General features: G+C 50.1%; 1 protein-coding gene and 1 pseudogene across 1 annotated transcript; one reads left to right on the forward strand and one right to left on the reverse strand.

Annotated features, from left to right (window-relative positions):
- The first annotated feature begins 1,478 nt into the window (after positions 1-1,478).
- On the forward strand, positions 1,479-3,942 carry LOC130478088 (DNA/RNA-binding protein KIN17-like; annotated as a pseudogene).
- Positions 3,943-6,240: 2,298 nt separating this feature from the next.
- On the reverse strand, positions 6,241-20,369 carry ZDHHC19 (zinc finger DHHC-type palmitoyltransferase 19). Its single transcript, XM_056849918.1, has 9 exons — positions 20,263-20,369; positions 19,264-19,385; positions 16,425-16,552; positions 14,675-14,847; positions 12,787-12,892; positions 10,740-10,822; positions 9,130-9,370; positions 7,315-7,375; positions 6,241-6,371 (listed from the first exon to the last, which is right to left on the reverse strand). Exons 1-9 carry the CDS (start codon positions 20,367-20,369, stop codon positions 6,241-6,243), a joined length of 1,152 nt encoding a protein of 383 aa, XP_056705896.1.
- Positions 20,370-21,738: the final 1,369 nt, after the last annotated feature.

A 21,738-nucleotide genomic window follows, 5' to 3' on the forward strand; every position in this document is an offset into this window, starting at 1 on the left:
AGCAAGCTTCACGTAGAGGAGAGAGGAATCAAACCCAGTCCTCCAGGATAGCTTCCACCACTCTTAACCACTGCACCATGCTGTGGTAGGTCCCACGCCGATGAGAACTGATCTCCAAGGGCCATTCTTTGGTTCTGGTCCACGAGGAGTGATTTGAACCTGTCCAGCGGACAACCCCCTGATGCCTCCTTGTGCCTGCCGGCACCTCAACCAGGTGGGCCAAGTCCACTGGGCCAAAGGCAGCAGATCCGTCCAGGAGGAGCAACGAGGAGGAGGGCCCATCCCTGACTCCTTTCAGACTAGGGCTTCAGCTCAACCCAGCAGAGCCCACCTCCCTCCCGCAGCCCGGTCTGGAAACCGGCTGGAAAGGGTCTGGAGCAGAAGAGTTCTGCAAGGAGGCCTGGAGTCGGTCGGCTGCTCCTCTCTCTACCAGCTGGGCCAGGAAGGGGGAGATCGGAGACGGGGCGATTCTTGGCTCCCCCCATTTTTCTGTCTGTGCAGAAAGTGCCCTCAACTCGCAGCCTGCTTGTGGCGACCCAGCAGCAGGGCTCCCAAGGCCAGAGGCGAGCAGAGGCGCTCTGCCATCGCCTGCCTCTGCACATGCACAGAGGCCCTGGGGCTTCCTGGGCGGGTCTCCCACCCAAGGTCGGGCCATCCTGGGCCATTCGGGTCGGGCTCCATATTTTTGTAGGGAGGGATTTTTTCGGTAGCAGAGAAAGGACATTTGTCAACGATGTACAACGAATCCCCCCCCCCCGAGAACCCTCGTGAGAGCAGCAGAGATGGGGAAGCTCATCCCACTCCCCTCCAGGGACTTACTCGTGAGTAGGCCGTAGTCCCAGGATCCCGCTGCCTAGCCATGCAGCATCTCTGAAGCCCTCCGCCCGCCCTCCTTCGCAACTCGGTGGCGGAGCCTCCCTCCTCCCCCGAAGGAGCCTTTCCGCTTCCGCCCGGCCGCTCTAGCAAACAGCTCCGTCGGCTTAACCCCTTCGGTGCTGCAGAGGAGCGAAAAAAAGGGGCCCCCTGCTCTCTCCATTGAGGGTGGGCGGCCAGAGCCGGGTGGTGGGAGCGGATTCCGGCCAGGCTGCAGCTCAGCGACGCCCTGTGCAGCTCAGCGGGATTGCTCGGGAGTAACTCCGCACAGGGTGGCGCTTCTGGGGGATCCCCTGGCGGTTCAGTCGTCTCAAGACAAGGGCATTTTTAAAACAGAGCTTCAGAACTGACCGTGCAAAAATGTCCCAAGGCAAAACCTCCCGTGCATCAACGGCCTTTATCTGTACCTCGGCTTTAAGGCAGAGCTGGACCAATAGGGCTCGCGCCATAGAGTCTGCGGGCTAGAGGGTAGAGCCGGCGGGACAACCCTGTCTGTAGAGGGAGGGGAAGAAGCAGGGGACTCTTTCCGCTTGCAGGCCAGCTGCTTTCCCCAGAGAAGCCGGAAGTAAACCGAAGGCGGATTCGGCCTGCCTTGTTTTCCCAGCATGGGGAAGGCGGATTTCCTCAGCCCCGAGGCGATCGCGAGCCGCATCAAACCGAAGGGGCTGCAAAAGCTGCGCTGGTGTTGCCAGATGTGCCAGAAGCAGTTGATATGGTAAACAAGGGTTCGTGGGGGGAAGGGAGACCTGAGATCGATATTTCAAGAAAACGGTTTATTTGCAGCTGCTGACTCAGAGGCCCTAGTGGGCAGAAATCTCTGAGCCCCGATCGTATTGAGGAAGGGATATTTATCCAAATTCAAGATATGACAGCTCATCAACATTCAGGGTAAAGCTGATAGCACTCCAGACATAGAGGCGGCACAGTACAGTTCAGTTCTATCCAGTTTCTCCTATCAATGTTTATAGTCCACTCTGACTCTCCATGGCTCTTAACCCACTTCCTTAGCACACAGACATACTGAGATATTCTGCCCAGCAACAAGCTATTCCCTGGCTGTCCTAATACATTTTACAGAAAGGAAAAGAGATTATTACAAATTGCTAAATCAGTGGAGCTTCCATAGTCAGAGGAAGTCTACCTGCTGTCACACAGTGTAGGGACGAGAACAGCTTTACATGTCATTGCATGTCAGAATCTCACCAGAGGCAGCTGCTGCTGGCGACTGAAAACCCTCAGCAGTTCATGGATTACTTTTCCGAGGAATTCCGGAACGATTTCTTGGAACTGCTCCGGAGAGGATTTGGAACAGAGAGAGTCCGCAACAGTATCGTGTACTGTCGAAGGCTTTCACGGTCAGAGTTCATTGGTTCTTGTAGGTTATCCGGGCTGTGTAACCGTGGTCTTGGAATTTTCTTTCCTGACGTTTTGAGACACTGTCCTTCAGTGTTACTCCTCTGAAGATGCCTGCCACAGTTGCTGGCGAAACGTCAGGAAAGAAAATTCCAAGACCACGGTTACACAGCCCGGATAACCTACAAGAACCAAAGTATCGTGTACAATGAATATATAAGTCAGCGGGAGAACATCTTTATGAACGCCACCCAATGGGGGACGCTGACCGGTTTTACCAAGTGGCTCGGGCGAGAAGGCTTCTGCAAGGTGGACGAGACCCCCCAAAGGCTGGTACATCCAGGACATCGACCGAGACCCCGAGACCATCCGCGGGCAGCAGGAGCAAGAGAGGAAGAAAAAGCGGGACTTGGATGTCACTCCTCCTTGGCGCCGCCGTTGCCTTCGGGGTCTCTGCCCTGGAGGGGGGTCTGACCGGAGGAGCCTCCTCGGCCTCAGACCAGTCTGAGGGGGAATCCGAACTTGTCTCCCCCTCGGATGCAGCCAGGTTGCTCTGGGTCAGCTCAGCCCTTGCTACCTGTTGCTGCTACTCCTCCCTGGCCCAGGCTCCTCTCTGGCCTTATATCCCCTCCAGGCCAGAGAGGCCCCGCCCCTTCCTCCCCCAAGGCCCGCCCCCGAAGTCCCAAATAAGGGCCTAAGCCGAGCCACGTGGCTGGCCTTAAGGCGGGGAGCCGGTGCGCTCTCTCCGGCCCCGCCCGCGCCCTCCCGCGGCTCAGCTGTTGAGCGGGACGGGGTGTAGGCGCGCGGGCCGGCGCTGCTGCGGCCGGCGCTGCGGCTGGGCCACTCGGGCCGTGCTCTCCAGTGGGCCCCGGAGAGGAAGCCAGAGCGGGGATTCGGCCGACAAGCTGGCCGTCGGCGGGCCGCGCTGCTTTGCCCTCGGGGCTCCTCCCCTCTCCGGTGAGTGGGGACTCTTCTCCCGGGGGGGGAAGACCTTGGACGGCCCGGGCGACGCTGGGAGGGGCTCGCCCCGGGACATTGGACGACGAGGAGAAGACGGCCAAGTTCAGCAAAGGGCAAGTCCGGAGAGGCCTGGAAGGGAGACAAGGAAACTCCGGTTTATACAGAACTCAGCCGAGAAAACGAGGAAGAGAAAGTGGTATTTAATTTGAACAGAGGAGCCAGTGCTCCCGCAGTGGCGCAGCCGAAGCCCAGTTTGTTGGGACCCAGCTGGCTGAAGTCGGCAGGAGCCACACCGGCTGTTAAGCGGAAAGAAACGTCTTCTGCCTCAGGGCAATCTAAAGAAAAGAAGAGGAAGACAGTGCTGGGTGAGATCATAGGGTTAGAAGAAGAGAAGAGAAAATCGGCTCGAACCGACTACAGCCCGAAATCGTGGTCAAAATCATCACAAAGAAGCTTGGCGAGAAATACCATAAAAAGAAGGCTATCGTCAAGGAAGTGATCGACAAATACACAGCAGTTGTCGAGATGATCGGTTCCGGGGACAAACTGAGACTCGACCAGACCCATCTGGAGATGGTGATTCCAGCACCGGGCAGAAAGGTGCTGGTTTTAAATGGCGGCTACCGAGGGAGCGAAGCGACTTTAGAGCGCGTGAGTGAACAAACGTTTTCGGCCACGATACTCATCGAGTCTGGGCCTGTACAGGGACGCCGGGTGGGTGGCGTGGCGTACGAAGACATCTCTAAACTGGCCTGAGCTGCCAGTGCTGCTGGACTCTCGAAAAGTATCCAGCGTAAAGAAGCCCCGGTCTGTGACTGCTACTGATCTGGCACTGGAGTTTTCATATCTGGTTGCAGAAGCAAGTAAGCAAGCATAGGCTTCTGTTTCAGTGAATATGACCCTCAAAGAACTCTTCCTCCCCGCCAAAGAAACTTAGCACTTAAAATATATGTGAGGGAGGTAAGCAAGAGTATTATTTCTAATGCTAGAAATCAAAATTGATATCCTAGTTTGTACATTTCCAGGGGGGTTTCATTAATGCATGGTTATATACTCAGATTTAAATTACATTTGTTTGCTTGTTTGTTTTTGGCCATTTATGCACGGGGAGGTTTTGCCTTGGATTTGCCACTCTTTAGATGTACATTTTTCCCATCCAGGTTCTCAAAACTCAACAATAAGCCCCCATGCAGAGTTTTGAGAATTTGGATGGGGAAAATGTGCATCTAGAGAGCGGCAAATCCAAGGCAAAACCTCCCGTGCGTAAATGGCCTTTGAAAGGAAACTAATTCTAACAAGCTGTGGGGCCATGTGAGGAGTGGCAGGGGTGGGAGGGAAAGATTTAGAGCTGTTAAAGGAAAGGATTTGGGGTCTTCCTCCACTTTGTGCTATATGGGAGAGGTTGTGGAGGAGGTTCTTGTAGGTTATCTGGGCTGTGTAACCGTGGTCTTGGTATTTTCTTTCCTGACGTTTCGCCAGCAGCTGTGGCAGTGTCAGATAGGGCTTCTGACAGCTCTGTCCTCAAACAAAATGGTTCCCCCGCAAACAAGATGGAGTTCTCCATGCACTCCTTCCCCCCGGTTTTGCACACGAGCTCCAGCCAGAGATGCCATCTTCTCCACTGATTGCTCATGATTGTTTCTGTTTCAGTTTTACTTAAGTCGTTACCGGCAGGAAACAACTACATTGTCTCTTTGTTTCTGTAACCCTATTGTATCAGCCCTATAAATGTATCCCCACTCCCCCTATCATGTATTCCAACCTTGCGTGTCTCTTACTGAAATCACTGACTTCTGAAATAAATCTTTGAATTGCTGCTCTGCCTGGATTGAAGGTCTATTGCTGAAACGCTGTGAATTTGCTGAAGCCTGACAGGCAGGCATCTTCAGAGGAGTAACACTGAAGGACAGTGTCAAAGGTAATGTGCTAATACAGTATACTTACAGGACAATGATTAGCACATTACCTTTGATACTTTTTGCAGGACAATGATTCAGCTCAAACCCAACCCCTTTCTGACTATATATTACTCTTCCTACACACTTGACACTGAGAGACACGGTCCTTCAGTGTTACTCCTCTGAAGATGCCTGCCACAGCTGCTGGCAAAACGTCAGGGAAGAAAATACCAAGACCACGGTTACACAGCCCGGATAACCTACAAGAACCAATGAACTCTGACTGTGAAAGCCTTCGACAAAATAGAAATAGGTTTTTTGCTGTTGTTTTTAAGAATACCCACCTTACATTGTTTTGGGGTGCCTTCAACATTCTGTTCTTCCTTTAGAGTAATAAGCATCAACAGCCCTCATCTTTTTTTCAACTTATAAATTAATACTTTTTGTATAACTGTGGAGTCATCCCCCCACAGTTCTGCATTTAGCAGAACAAGGGTAACATTCACAAAACTCTGTAAACTTGCATAGATTGTTTTGTTGCATAACTTGAATCATTTGTTGGAAATCACGTTTTTGAAATTATATAAACCATTATATTCAGTGCATGGGTGGTACTTTATGTATATGTGTGTTCCAGGAACCACTCCCTTTCTGGTATTGTATACTTAATCTTTAGCTTGGCAGTGGTGGGGCAGGGGCTTCGGCACCCCTCTGGGGCTCCTTTTGGGTCGGGGCCTCCAAATGCCAACCCTAAAAGACTCTCCGAGCATTCGATGTCATGTGCTGTCTCGGGCATTGTGTTTCCAACTTCCCTCGCTAAATCCCTCTGGCTGAGCGTCAGTATCTGGGACACAAAGACCAGCAGGTAAATGCTCAGGATCTCTTCTTGGCTGGCTGACTCACCTACACAGTGGCAGCCAGTCAATATGCGCGCACACACACAAAAATTGAATTCTTCCAAAGTAGCTGTTCCAGAGGCTTGTAGCTGCAACCAAAGAAAGCCCGTTCCGTGTCAGAAAAGCCAAATCCTATGTGTATGAGGGCAAAACTAGGGGGGAAATACACAGCAAAGTGAAGGCAATGACTTTACAACACATTTTTATCCAGTGTTCCCACTACAAAAATCTGGTTGCTGGGAGAGCAGTGAAGAGTCCCTTCAGATATCCGACAGCGAGAGGAGTGTGCCCGTGGGTGAGGAAGGGGCACGTCTATTGATGTAGAGCTGGCATTTCCAATGTGTATCCTGGTCTTCGTCCAGCAGCTGCAGTGACTCTGGCATTTCTGGGACTGGCAGGAAAGAGAAAGCAAGAGCTGAGATTCCCTCTCCTGATTATTACCACTTATCTCCTTGTGGTTAGTACCCTCTACGTCTGCCGGACCCTCACAGATCCACTGCAGTATAGTAACAGCAAGTTTGGACCCCTTCAGGTTCGTTACCTTAGCAACATTCACAAGGTAAGCGACAATGAATATTCTGGGATTCCAGATGTGGCACTGAGGCTGGAAAATTTGTAAGTTGCAGAAAACTACCTGGTGAGTTCTTGGTTGAAGCAAGATTTGAACTTGGGACATCCTGGCACTTAGCTACTATTTGTGCTCTTCAAAGGGTTGCCAACCTCTAGGTACGGCCTGGAGATCTCCCAGAATTACAGGATTCCCAGACTAGAGAGATCAGTTCCCCAGGAGAAAATGGCTGCTTTGGACGGTGGACTCCATGGCATTGTTACCCCACTGAGGTCCCACCAGTCACCAAATCCCGGTCTCCTCCCTAGCCTCCACCTCCATATGTCCAGGAATTTCCCAACCAGGAGTTGGCAACACTAAGTTTTCACCTTACACAAAGATCAGATGAACAACAATGCCCTGCTGTTCAAAGAACTTCAGATGACTTGAGCAAGTGAGTAAATTCACAAAATTTTTGGGAATTCTCTCTCCTTATCCTCAAATTATGAAAATCAAAGAGACCCTGTGAGTGAAACCCCATAAATGTGTTGCCAGGAAGTACTTCTGGAGGGCAATTCAGTCCCTGCTATCTAGCTTCATAGCCATGTTTGTGTCCCTGATACCCCCCTGGATGAAATATTCAGAAACAATCCCATTCCCCTGAGGATAAGCTATAGCACTGTGACCTACAAGATGCCTCTTATCAGTCTCACAGCTTCTTCCTTTATTTCCTCTACATCGCCCCCATCAAGATGGATGGAGAGCAGATCACAGGAAATTTACTCACTTGGGATCTCCGTGCTTCTGTCAGTGGTGTTCAGAGGCCAGCTGCTTTTCTTCTTGCCAGCCTGTAGGGGGAAGCATTGAGTTGTCACCAAATGGGAAGACACGGAATGAGGCAAAGCATTCCACAAGCCACGGATTGTGTAGTGAGCCACTTCCATTGGTACTTTGTCACAGTAAACCCCTGAATCCCAATGTTAGGAGCAACATCAGGGGAAGGCCTCGGCCTCTATGCCCTGTTGTTGGACCTCCAAAGGTACTGGTTGATCACTGCGATAGACAGGATATGGCACTAGATGGACCCTCACTGGTCTGATCCAGCAGAACATCTTCTGATGTTCTTATGATCTCAAAAACTCACCTGATACTCTGACCACAATTACCACATGGGCTAGAGGAGGCCTTACAACTAGGATCTCTGGCACACGCTGTGTCACTGGATGGCCTATATCCAATTGTTTTCATTATATATATGAATAGGGTTGCCAGCTCTGGGTTGGGAAAGGCTGGAGATTTTGGGAGTGGAGCCCGAGGAGGGTGGGGTTTGGAGATGGGAGGGACTTCAATGCCATAGAGTCCAATTGCCAAAGCAGCCATTTTCTTCAGGGGAACGGATCTGTATTGCCTGGAGATCAGTGGTAATAGTGGGAGATCTCCAGCCACAACATATCGGACCCCTGTAATACACCCCAGACTGTGAAACTAGTATGACCCCAACCTCATATGGTCAGTGCAATCAACAGGAGACTACTCCGTGATGCACTTCAACTTTAAGGCACCCAACTGTGGCAACCTTGAAAGGATTATACATGGACAATGTTTCCAAAGATATTGGTTCTAAAAAAGAACATTCAACTTGTGTATATAGTTCTTTTTTGCTTTAAACAATATCACTGTATATATCTGTTCACTGTTTTTGATCACTGCACATAGAATATAGCATAGTATGATTAATGCATAGTATGATTAATGTGTTTTGTTGTCTTACGCTGCTGTGTTTATAAGGTTGGAACAACATAGAGGTTGGCAACCCTATATATGAAAGACCTGTGCCGGATACCCTGGAGAGCTGCTGCCAGTGTGAGTAGCCAATCCTGACCTTGATGGACTGAGGATTTGATTCAGTAGAAGGCATCTTCATGTGTGTGATGGACATTGAAGGGCTATTAGGCAAAGCCCGGTGGTGCATCTGCATCCTTTCCTTTCTGCTGTCTCAATCCATCACTTGGGTGGTTAGCTGGAGAAGCAGCCTTTGCTGCAGGGGTGGTCTTAGCCAGTGGGCAATCGGGGCAGCTGCTTCATGCTTGGAGGGGGGAGGACGTATCTGACTGCCCATGGCCCTGACACACACACCCCCAATGGAGGGGAGGAGAAGCCTCCCAGTACTGGCATTTGTGCCTACCCCACTGGGGATTGGGCAGCCACCTTCCAGCAGCAGTAATGGCTCCCTCTCACAGAGCTAGGGCCACCGAGGGTCGCCAGCACTGTGTTGTGGAACTCCTGGAGATTTTGGGGGATGGAGTCTGGGGAGGGCAGGGTTTGCGGGGGGAGGGACCTCAGCAGGGTATAATGCAGTAGAGTCCACCCCCCAAAGCTGCCATTTTCTCCAGGGGAGTTGGTCCTTGTACTCTGGAGATGACTTGTCATTCCAGGAGATCTCCAGACCCCACTTTGCTTGGCTCTGATATGTGTGTGTGGGGTGGTAATACTGGATCTGAGGCCCCATCCCATCCAGGGCCCCAGAATTCCTAAGACTGCCCCTGCCTGTCTGACAGCCAGGTCAACTTTGCTGCCCTTTTCCTTCTGCTCCTGAGCTCACCTCCGTTGTAAATTGCTGTGTTGACTCTCCCATCCTGGGACCCTTCTGTCGCAGAAAGCTCCCCATGGCAGCCAGTAAGTGATGCCAGGCCTTGGCCGCTCTCCGCTCGTCGGGCTTGTTTGGAGGGCCCCCACAGGAGGAAGAGCTTGCAGTGGCCAAGCTGAAGTCGGAAACTGGGGGGACTGAAGCCTTCTCGGCTTTCTCGGTCTGTGCTTTTGGCATGGCTGATTTCACTCGGGGCCTGGGAACGCAAGGGCAGAATCAGATGGCATTAATTCAATGTGTGTGCATGGGGGTGGGGACAGACACACTGAACACCTAACGTGTCAACCAGCAGGTATCATGGATGATCAAGAGCAGGGGTCCTCAACGTGGTGCCCGTGGAAGCCATGATGCCTGCTGACATCTTTTCTGGCACCTGCCAAGATTTTTAGAAAGTAAACATGGCCAGGTGTGGCTTTTGTCCAGTAAGGCTTCTGACTGGCCATTGAGGATTTGATTGGCTGTACTGATTTGTAACTACGTTGTTTTGGAAGCAGCTGCTACTGTAGTACAAGGATCTTTGCTGTGTGACTGAAGGTAAGCTGCAGGAGCCATTTTGTGGCTGGCTTCGCCTTCTGCAGCAGTGATTTTGTGGCTGTGCCCACCACACTGTGTCAGAACTCCAAAGAGGCCCACAAATTCAAAAGGGTTGGGGACCCCTGATCAAGAGCATCGTTATAAGGGAAGGTGGGGATACTGGGAGTTAACCGAGATGTGGAGTTAATAGAGATGTGGGGATGGAGTAGGGGTGCCAACTCCTTGTTGGGAATTCCTGGAGATTTGAGGGTGGAGACTGGAGAAGGGGAGGGACCTCAGAAGGGTACAATGCCATAGATCAGTGATGGCGAACCTTTTAGAGACCGAGTGCCCAAACTGCAACCAAAACCCCACTTATTTATCGCTGAGTGCCAATGAGGCAATTTAACCTGAATACCACCCCCAGAGGGGGCCCAGAGGGAGAGGCTAGGGTTGCCAAGTTCATCTTCGCCATGAGTGGGAGGTTTTGGGGGTGGCGCCTGAGGAGGGTGGGGTTTGGGGCAGAGGGCGCCTCCTTCGCACCCACCGGCCAGCCACGCCCCTCCGCCCGCACAGGCCCAGAGGGCACCGGAGAAGCCGCCGGCCATGCCGAGTGTGGGCGCTCGGCTTCTGTTCCCCGCTCTCCCACCCGCCTGGCCGGCCGCTCACGCTCCAGCGGCGGCAATGGCGGCGGCTTCTGTGGGAGAGTCCGGGGGCCACCGCCAATGATGTCGGAGGTTCCCACCCCTGGGCTACAGCCTCCCTCATCCGGGGCGGGGAAGAGCCGGAAAGGCCAGCAGCTTGGAGGAACCGCGCGTGCCGGCAGAGAGGGCTACGCGTGCCGGAAGTGGCACATGTGCCATAGGTTCGCCAACACGGCCATAGAGTTTACCCTCAAAAATTAATGTGAAAATTGACTTACTTAATTACGCTGATCCCAACTTTTTAAAAAAGCACTCAAGATGTAAAATGGGTTAAATGGCAACAAAATTGTTCCTTAGATTATTGTCCTACCCAAGGAAGGCTTGTGCAGCAAAGGCTGAACCACTTACTTTGATCCGTGCCGGGTGTGCAAAGCCCAGGGCCACCCCCAGGCCAGGCGGGATTTGAAGGGTTTCCCGTGTGAAGCCTGAGCCTGTGGAAAGAGATGGTGAACAGCAGGTGTCAGAAGGCCCTTGCTGGGAGGAATAGGGTTGCCAGGTCCCACCGGCAGGGGATGGGGTGGGGGCCTAAAGGGTTGCCAGATCCAGATTGGGAAACTCCTGGAGATCTGGGATGGAGCCGGGGGGGGGGGGGGGACAGGGACTTCAGTGGGGTACAACTTTCAAGCAGCCATTTTCTCCAGGGGAACTGATCTCTGTAGTCTGGAGATGAGCTGTAAATCCAGGGGACCCACAGGTCCCACCTGGAGGCTGGCTCCCCTAGGCACCCTCATGCAGGCTCTGAATCTTGGCAATTCAGGCAAGATGTGTGAAGTAGGTAGGCTTGCCAACCTCCGGGTGGTGCTGGGGGGCTTCCCAGAATTACAACTGATCTCCAGATTACAGAGATCAGTTCCCCTGGAGGAAATGGCTGCTTTGGAGTGTAGACTCTCCGACATTATACCCCTGCTGAGGTCTTTTACCTCTCCAAACCCCACCCTCCCCAAGTTCCACCACCCCCCCAGGGATTTCCCAAACCAGAGTTGGCTACTCTAGGAATCTGGAGCATCTCCATCCTCATCTGCAGACACACATGCTAGATTTGAGTCCAGTAGCATATTAGAGACCAACAAGATTTTCAGGGTATGAGCTTTTGAGAGTCAAAGTTCCCTTCGACAAACATATCTACACACCTCCAGCTATCATCCCAACCATATCAAACAGTCCATTGTCTGCAGCCAAGCCTTACGCTATAGTTTCATCTGCTCCAACCCTTCAGACAGAGGTACTCACTTGAAGGACCTACAGCAAGCATTTTTGCAGCTACAATATCCTGCTGATATGGTAAGACAGATGATTGGAAAGGCCAGAATGATACCCTGGCACAACTTGCTACAAGACAAGCCCAAAGAAAATGACAATAGAATATCTCTGGTGATCACACACAGCTCCCAACTCAAGCCAGTGCAACGCATTATTAATGACCTACAACCAATGCTGGATTGTGACACTTCCCTCGCTAAGGCACTGGGATGCTGACCCTTTCTTGTTTACAGACAGCCTGCTAACATAAAACACCCGCAATGATAAACTACTTAACAGTAGCATGGACTCTGGTACCAAGGCCTGCAACAAACCTAGGTGTCAACTTTGCTCTCATACCTAGGTGTCAACTTTGCTCCTAGCAACAACACCACTGGACCCAGCAACATCAGCTGTACTATCTCAGGTTCATACTTCTGTTCATCTTCTAATGTGATTTATGCCATCACGTGCCAGGAATGCCTTTCACACTCTACATTGGACAAACAGGCCAGTCCCTGCAACAAAGAGTAAATGGACATAAGACTGACTTCAGAAACCAGCGGGGGAACATTTTAACCTTCCAGGTCATTCAGTTGCTGATTTAAGAGTAGCCGTTCTCTTACAAAAGGGATTTCAAAGGGAGATTAGAGAGACAGCTGAATTAAAACTAATAATGAAGCCCAAGGCAATGCATTCTCCTGGATTGAATAGGGACCTGCGATTCCTGTCTCTTTACCAATGCTGATTTCTCCACACCTACAACCCCTCTGCATATCATACCCAATCCAATTACTCCAGCTAATGCCATTTACTTGTTTTGACATTTACATGCTTTGCCATTGGGTGTCCTAATTCACTCTTCTCTACTTAAGGATGGACTCACATTCTAGCTGTATCTGAAGAAGTGAGCTGTGACTCACAAAAGCTCATACCCTGCCAGAAATTTTGTTAGTCTTTAAGGTGCTATGGGACTCCTGCTCTTTTCTACTGCAACAGACAGATTTATATGGCTACCCATTGTGATCCAAAGCTTCCTTTGTCAGACACAGTAGGAATTCTTCCTCTGTACACTCAGATCATGGGGCTATGGCCAAAGACCATGTTCTCCCACACAAACACAAACATGTTAGAGCCACATGACTCTGGCTGATACCTGGAGCTTGCACCTGTACTGAGCTGTCCAGATGTTGCTGAGCTGGGAGCTCAGTTGAATGAGCAGCGGGAGCAGGTAGAATGCCGCGGGGATGGTCACCATGATGCTGGGAGCCAGAGAGTCAAGGGATGGCATGGAGAGAGAGGGAGAGAGAAGGACCAGCCGCGTGCCAGGGTCATGTGCATGTGCAGGCCATGGAGTTCTCTGGGACTTGGGGGGGGGGGACGACACTGACCACACACATTGCTCATCCCCTGATGTTCTGAGTGCACATTCAGATTTTTTTTTAATTGCAGAGGTGTCCACACCTCTGTTGTCCCAAGGTAGCTCAGCCTTGCAGTTCTTCCATGGGGTCTTCTTCCAGCTCAGGGGAATGGGCATGGCTCATAACAATCTCGTTGCGCATGATTTTAGGCCCGTCTTTAATGAGTGGGGCACTGGAAGGGAAGAGAAAGGGTTCCAGAGAGGTGGTGTAAAGGCTGAAATCATTATATGTTATTGAAAATGTATTTATTCACTACAAATGTATTGGAAAAGTATTCTCTGATTTGAAATATATTCTTTGTACTCAATAAAGTATATCTGCACTCATGAATATGCCACACTCAGCATATTAGAGGTGGCTTGTATAGTTACACCAAGCACTTGCATATGTTACAGGCCTCAAGTATAAGAAGCCCACTGTTGCTCCTTAGTTAGAAGCTAATTAAAGAATCCATAGATGGCCTTAGTACGCTTGCATAAGCTGGTTTTCCAGAGATAAGAACCAGCTAGGAACCCTCTTAGTTAGCCTTGGCAGCTGCCAGGGTCCAAGATAAGAAGAACTGTAGTAATTTAGGATCAAATAGAGAAGCACCTGGGAATGTGGGTCTTCACTGCTCATTAGTGAGAATGAGATCACCATTTCTATGTAATGTCTCTGAATCTCTAATAGGGTATTCAAATCCTTAAATATCTATTATTGGTTCTATGTATTGACACCATGTATTTCGTACCTCCCATTACCAAAGATTATATCCATGCTTGCACTCCTTTAATGTTTGTGTGAATTGTCCTGCGCATTTGGGCAATTTTCACCCTGTGTGTATACTGGGCCTAATACACAAACTGATTTGAACTATCAACCTCCTACTGTGTTATTGTCATTGGGAATTGATACAATAATACAGGCATATCAGTGGAAAGGTGGATTCTCACCCAAACGAGAAGGGGCTTCTGCTCAGGCAGAGCTTAAGAAACCCCCTGATCAGGTAACTGGAACCAGCCCAGGTTAGAAAATGCTTTAACTGTGGCAGGACAGCCCATTTGTAGATCAATCCCCCTGGAGAAAATGACTGCTTTGGAGGGTGGATTCTATGGCGTTATACCGCGCTGAGTTTCTTCCCCTCCCTAAACTCTGCCCTTCCCAGGCTCCACCCCCAAGATCTCCACGTACTCCCAACCCAGAGCTGGCAATCTTAAACCCCCATGGCAAGAGGGCGGTTGGTCTGTATCAGTGCCAGAGGTGGTCGTGAATACTAAGGATGGGTAGCATGAACTGAGGCAATTATGGCTGGGAAATACCTGGAGATTGGGGGTGGAGCCTGAGGAGGATGGGGTTTGGGGAGGGAAAGGACTTTCACAACATATAGTGCCACGGAGTCCACCCTCCCATGGAGCCATTTTCTCTAGGGGGGTTGATCTCTGTCATTTGGAGATCAGTGGTAATCCCAGGAGATTCCTAGCCACCACTGGAGGCTGGTAACCCTAGAGGCAGTCCACTTGGGGGGAGGGGGTTAGGGGTAGGGCGAAGCAACTAGGGCCATTGCTGGCTTCACGTTGCAGGATGCAAACACACACATAGCTGGAAGAAAGGTGAAGGAGTGCTGCTGCTTTGGATGAAGGATACGTGCAAATCTTCTCCACGCTGAAGGGTGGCTGGGGGTTGAGCACCAGGTAGGCGAGGCAGGAAGCCATCACGGCCATGTCGTAACCGCTCAGGAAGACCACAAAGAGGCCGAAGAAGCGGATGTTGTGGCGGCCAATGCAGTTGTTCAGCCACATGCAGTGATGGTCAAAATCCTGCCGGGGGGTGCCAGACAGTTAGAAGCCAGCCTTCAAGGGAACCTCCCTGACCCCGTAGCCCCAAAACCAAGTCAAGGCATCCCCCCACCCCACTTACTTCCTTTGGATCCCTCTGACTAGCCAGATCTGGTTCTCGGGCCAACCAGCCCAAATGACTTGGGGTGCCTGTGGCAGAATGGGGAGTAGGGTTGCCACCTCTAGGTTGGGATATTCCTGGAGATTTGGGGGTGATGCCTGTGGGGGGGGGAGTTTGGGGAGTGGCTTCACCTAGAATCTATGATGTACCACAGTCTGCGCTCCTCAGACTGATCCCCAGATTACAGAGATCAGCTTCCCTGGAGAAAATGGCAGTGCCAGAGTGAAGAATCTGAGGAATACCATCGAGTCTAGGAGAAATGGATGTCCCTTCCAAGTATCCCCCTCCCCCAAACTCCAGGGATTTTCCAAGCTAGAGTTGGCAACCGTAGCAGGAACAGACAGGCCCTAACTAAATGATGCCCTGCGAGGCCACTAATGGATCTTCTCAGCATTTTTAATTGCAAAAAAGCAGCTCTGAGGTTGCCCCATCCAGACTGGATGTTGACAACCCTAATTCATAGGGATGTGGTGGTTTATCTGACGTTTTTATTGTATATCTCTGCCATCTAATAATAATAATTTAGTGTCATCAAGTCCCAACTGACTTATGGGTGACCCCCTCATGGGGTTCTCAAGGCAAGAGATGAGCAGAGGTGTTTTGCCATTGCCTGACTCCACACAGCAGCCTTGGACTTCCTACCTTGAATCTCAGAAGAAAGATCCAGTGCAAATATTTCAACAAACAAGCACAAATAAAGAAATCAATGAAGCCCACCTTCGGTCCACTCATTCTCCCTAACGGCATCTGTCCCCAGCTGCAATAACTGCTCCAAAGTGGATAGGGTCGCCAACTGTGGTTTGGAAAATTTGGGGCAGCAGGTTTTGAGAAAGGACTCAGCAGAAAATGAATAAAAACAAAAGAGCCCTACTGGATCAGACCAGTGGTCTGTATAGTCCAGCATCCTGTTTCATATAGTGGCCAACCAGTTCCTCTGAAGGTCCAGCAACAGGGCATAGAGGCCGAGGCCTTCCCTTGATGTTGCCTCCTGGCACCAGGATTCAGAGGTTGACTGCCTCTAAATGAGGAGGTTCCCTTAGCTACCATGGCTAGTAGCCACTGATAGACCTATCCTCCAAAAATCTGTCTAGCCCCCTTTTAAAGCCCTCTATTCCTGCTGCCATCACTACATCCTCTAGCAACAAACTCACATTTTAAATCACTCGCTGTGTAAATAAATAGTCCCTTTTGTCCATCCTGAATCTACTGCTTAGCCGCTTCATTGGATGCCCTTGAGTGCCAGTATTTTGGGGCAAGGAGAAAAAGTTCCGTAAAGTCTATTCTCCAAAGCTGCCGTTTTCCTCAGGGGAACTGATTTCTGCAGTCTGGACATCAGTTGCAATTCCAGCAAAACGCGGGCCTCCAACTAAAAGTAGAACACCCACCCTACCAAGCCATGGGGACCTGTGCTGCTTTGGACTACCCCGTCTGACCTTACCTCCACACAGGTATTGCACCAGGCACAGTGGAAAGTATGTGGCAGGCTGTGGAGCTGGCATCGGTTGCACCAATGCTGCCGGGGAGCTCTTATGATAACCACCTGGTTCACCAACTCTTCTTCAATGCCTGGCAGTGGGAGAGAACACAGGGGAGAATTTGCAGGGGGCATCAATCCTGTCCCCAGGATCAGAGACATGGAGATCCCTGTGTGTCTGTGCAGTTTTTGCATTGACAGGGTCACAGACATTCATTGGCTGCCCATCAATTACCAGCCTCTTAGCGCAGTTGACAGATGTGTCCCAGCTGTAATTTTCTTTTTAAGTGTTATAAGACTCGGCCTGTAATTCTTTGTTTGTAAGAATTTATTAGCCAATGTATTCTGTTTTATCTTGTTTTATCTGGCTAAGGGCCATAAATAAATTATTTATCTATCTATCATCAATTACCAGGCTCAATTCAAAGCCCTTCATGGCCTTGGTCCCTCATATCTCTTTCCCTGTGCTCTGCCATGACAGTATCACTTATCCCAGCAGGCCCTTCTGCAGGTCCCCTCCTGCTAATGAGAAAATCAAGATCCGCCTGTACTAGGGTCACCAACCTCCAGGTAGTAGTTGGGGATCTCCCACTATTACAACTGATCTCCAGCCAATAGAGATCAGTTCACCTGGAGGAAATGGCTGCTTTGGCAATCGTACTCTGTGGCATTGAAGTCACTCCCCTGCCCAAACCTCCGTCCAGTAGCAAAGAGGGACCTGGCAACCTCCTGGCAACCTGAGCCTGTACTCATTCCTTCTCTGTTGTGGCCCCCATTTTATGGAATGGCCTTGCTGATGAGGTCAGAAAGGCTCCCACTCTCCTGGCTTTCCGCAAACAATGCAAAATGGAATTACCTGGCTTTTTTTGCACAGGTAAGTAGGACTGTGCCCTGACCTGGATGGCCCAGGCTAGCCTGATCTCGTCAGATCTCAGAAGCTAAGTAGGGTCAGCTCTGGTTAGTATTTGGATGGGATACCACCAAGGAATACCAGGGTTGCTGTGCAGAGGAAGGCACTGACAAACCACCTCTGTTAGTCTCTTGCCATGAAAATTCCAAAAGGGGTCGCCATAAGTCGGCTGCGACTTGGCGGCACTTTACACACACACACACACACACACACACACACACACACACACACACACACACGTAGGACTGTACTGCAATGAAATGGATGCATTGGTCAAGGGACAGGGACTGCAGCCTACACTGCTGTATTGCTGCCTATCACTGCAAATCTGCTCTAGACTAGGTAGATTCTATACCGCCTAACGCATCATGTTTAAAAGATCTCCTTTTGTTTCAGCTCCGCCTGGGATTTCTGTTAGTTTTCAGATGTCTGTAGTCCAAACCCTGTTAAACTGTTCATCGGATGTCCCCATCTTGTTGGTTCTACTTGATTTACGCTACGTAATCCGCCTTGAGTCCCAGCGAGAAAGGCAGACCGTAAACAACAGCAACAGTAATAAATGAAGCACAGATAATGCCACATGGAGCTGTGACTGGGATGGGGCCATGTCTGATTCTTGACTTTTCCAGCTCAGCAACCCTGAAGTCAGCAGCTGAACCGAGTTGCTTAATCCCAGGGTGAGGGGCACGTCTTTGCTGAGCTGGCAGAGGAGGAAGGCCGAGCTCTGAGGATTTATCCTAGACCTTAGTCTGCAAATCATGTTGGCCTCCCCTATTTCCTTCTGTGGCCAACAAGGACTCTGAGTCTACACAAGAGTATCATGTGAGTCTGGCAGCACATTAAAAGCCAACCACGTTTTTCAAGGGTATAAATAAGAACGTAAGAAGACGAGCCCTGCGGGATCAGACTAGTGAGGGTCCATCTAGACTAGCATCCCTTCTCGCACAGTGTCCAACTAGTTCCCCTGGAGGTCCAGCAACAGGGCATAGAGGCACAAGAACATCAGAAGAGTCCTGCTGGATCAAACCAGTGGTCCATCGAGTCCAGCATCCTGTCTCACACAGTGGCCAATCAGCTTCTCTATGGGGCCAACAACTAGGGTTGCTAACCACCAGGTACTAGCTGGAGATCGCCTGCTATTACAACTGATCTCTATGCAATAGAGATCAGTTCACCTGGAGAAAGTGGCCGCTTTGGCAATTGGACTCCATGACATTGAAGTCCCCTCCCCAGGCTCCACCCCCAAAATATCCAGGTATTTCCCAACCCAGAGCTGGCAACCCTACCAACAACAAGACTGGGGCCTTCCCCTGATACTGCCTCCTGGCCCTGAGGTTCAGAGGTTGTGGAATTTCCCTTTAGTCACCATGGCTAGTAGCTAGATTTGTCAACTCCAGATTGGGAAATCCCTGGATATTTTTTTTTGAGGGGGTGGAACCTGGGGAGAGCAGAGTTTGGGGAGAGGAGTGACCTTAGCAGGGTATAGTGTGAGGTCCACCCTCCAAAGGAGCCATTTTCTCCATGAGAAGTGATCTCTGAAGTCTGGAAATCAGCTGTAATTCTTGGAGATCCCCAGGTACCACCTGGAGGCTGGCAACCCTACATAGTAGCCACACCTGATAGAAGCTTTCAAGAGTCAAAGCTCCCTTTGTCAGATATGAGCCCATGAGGAGTTTCAATTGATCTCCAGACAATAAACATCAGCTCCCCAGCAGGAAATGGCAGTTTTGGAAGGTGGACTCTGTGGCATCACGTTTCTGCTGAGCATTCTCCTTTCCACAAACTCCACCCTTAAATTTCCAGGAATCTCCCAGTCCAGAGTTGTTAACCCTTCTGGCACGGCAGGTGCCAGACTCTCCCTTCCCATGTCTGCGGGCCCACGATTCTGCTTACCTTTGTGGAGAATTCCTGTGTCTGTGAAACTGGCAAAGAGGAAGAAGACAATGGTGGGGATGAAGAGGAGGCCACAGGTGATGGGGAAGGCCCAGGATACATGGAGGGTTAGCCAGCTGCAGCTGAAAGAGAAGCAAATGGCTGTCAGCTCCTTGATCTTGTGTCTGTCAGGCATAGGTAGTCACCAGAGGGCCTAAAAAAGCAAAACCATCTTTAGGAGATTTATTTGAAAGGTGATATATAAGCATGCCCTGACGTGGGTAGCCCAATCTCATCAGATGCTGGAAGCTCAGGGTCAGCCCTGGTTAGTACTTGGATGGGAGCCCACCAAGGGAATCCAGAGCCGCTGCCCAGAGGCATGCAATGGCAAACCACCTCTGAATGTCTTGTGTCTCAAAAGCCCTGTCGAGTCACCCTAAGTCATAGAATCATAGAGTTGGAAGGGACCACCAGGGTCATCTAGTCCAACCCCCTGCACAATGCAGGAAACTCACAACTACCTCCCCTCACCCCACCCCCAGTGACCAGAAGATGGCCAAGATGCCTTCAAGTCCTCGGTGACTTGACAGCATTTTCTACCACCACCATATATAAGCAACTGACTAGAGGACAGCAAAAGCAACACCCCCGCCCCCAGTTTCTCCATGGGGCTGGTGTTTTTTAGATAGCCCCTGGCTGCCTGGCAGATCAAAATGCTCCACCTTGACTTGGTCCTTTGGAAGGGGGGCACTTCCCCCCAGAATCTGGCCATGGTTTAAAGTTGACAACTCCCGCAGTGTTCTTCAGGAAACTGCTGGGGGCAGCTATCGGCCGGGTGGGGGTCTTGGCAGCTGAGTAAGCAGATCTTGCTCATTCATAGGGCTACCAACCTCCAGGTGGTGGCTGGAGATCTCCTGGGATTACAAACTGATCTCTAGATGTCAGAGACCAGTTCCCCTGGAGCAAATGGCCACTTTGAAAGGAGGACTCTGTGGCATGATACCCTGCTACCCAACTTACGGGAAGGTGAAGAAGAGGCAGGTGAGACATAGGAGCAAACTGAAATGAAAAGAGGCAAAGATGCTGGACATGAGATACAGGCGTCCAACTTGAGCGCCAGGCCTCATTTCTCAGGGGGACCCACCAGGGCCGTTCAGACCATTGCTAGGCTGGCCTGGCCGGAACTGTGCTCGGCCGGTTGCCATGGTGATGCTGTAACATAAGCAGCAGCAGCAAGCGAGAGGAGCAGCAAGCATCTCTGCTTGGGATCGTTGCCATGGCGCCAAAGATGAGGGAAAGATGTCCACTCCCAGAGACCTGCAAGCATTCAGCTGCTACAGGTTCAAAGGTTTCTGGGAGTGGCCACTTTCCCCTTAAAGGCAGGGTTACCAACTGTGGTTGGGAAATTCCTGGAGATTGTGCGGATGCAGCTAGCAGAGGGATGAGTTTGGGGAGGGGAGGGACCTCACTGGGATATAATGCCATAGAGTCCACCCTCCAAAGCAGCCATTTTAGATTGGCAACCCTACTTAAACGACCCTGGCTATGAGGGGCATTCCACATCCAAAATGAGACACCTTTCACAGATTATAAAGAGGTACTACTATACATAACCGATGATGACAATAACATCCTTTATTGACTAGAACAGGGGTCCCTAACAGGTGCGCATTGACACCTTTCCCTGTGCCTGCCAAGTGTTTTTAGTAAGTGGGTGTTGGATGTAAATATACACTCTCCTCTGTGACCAGATTTATTATCACAAAGTAGAGACGACGCCAGGTTTAAGAAGCAAAGGGAGAAAAAAGCTTTTTTTATTTTGCCAGGCAAAAGAGGAAGACATTTCAGCCCTTTTCGGGTTCAAAAGTGAAAGTCTCCTAACAGACTCCGCCTAGTCCTCATATTTATACTTTTCCAGAGTTCTTTGTTCTAAGAGGATTTGAATATCTCCTCCTCTCAAATCCACCCTAACTCTGATCTCATTTTGTGGTCACATGTATATGATCTCATCTGTTATTTGGTGATATCCTGTACCAGATACGAAAAATCACCTGCTTTGTTCAGTTTAAGTTAGACAGGACTATTTTCTACTGACTTATATAAATAACCACAGCTTACAAATATAATAGAAAAATAACATTTTTCCAATATGCTAGAATTAAATTAATTAAAATCTTACACATCCCACAGTCCCCCCTCATGATCAAAATCAAAATTATTTTGAATCTTGATCATTCTATTATATTAACTTGCAATTTTAAAACAATAATGTAGACACAATGTTTCCCTAGCCACTTTTTTTTTTAACCCAAAGGACCAAATAATACATCAAAATGGCTTTCTAAAAGAGTCTCAAACATCTACTCTTGTTCTTTAGCTAACAATTGTGCTCTGGTTTCCAAGTTTTCAATCATAAGTCTTGTTGATTTTTGAATAAAAAATTAAGTTCGCCTGCAGGTTTGACAAACCACTTCGAGCCTCTTGCGCATGGACTCT

This window comes from Euleptes europaea, chromosome 5 (assembly GCF_029931775.1).
Source record: "Euleptes europaea isolate rEulEur1 chromosome 5, rEulEur1.hap1, whole genome shotgun sequence".
Taxonomy (NCBI): domain Eukaryota; kingdom Metazoa; phylum Chordata; class Lepidosauria; order Squamata; family Sphaerodactylidae; genus Euleptes; species Euleptes europaea.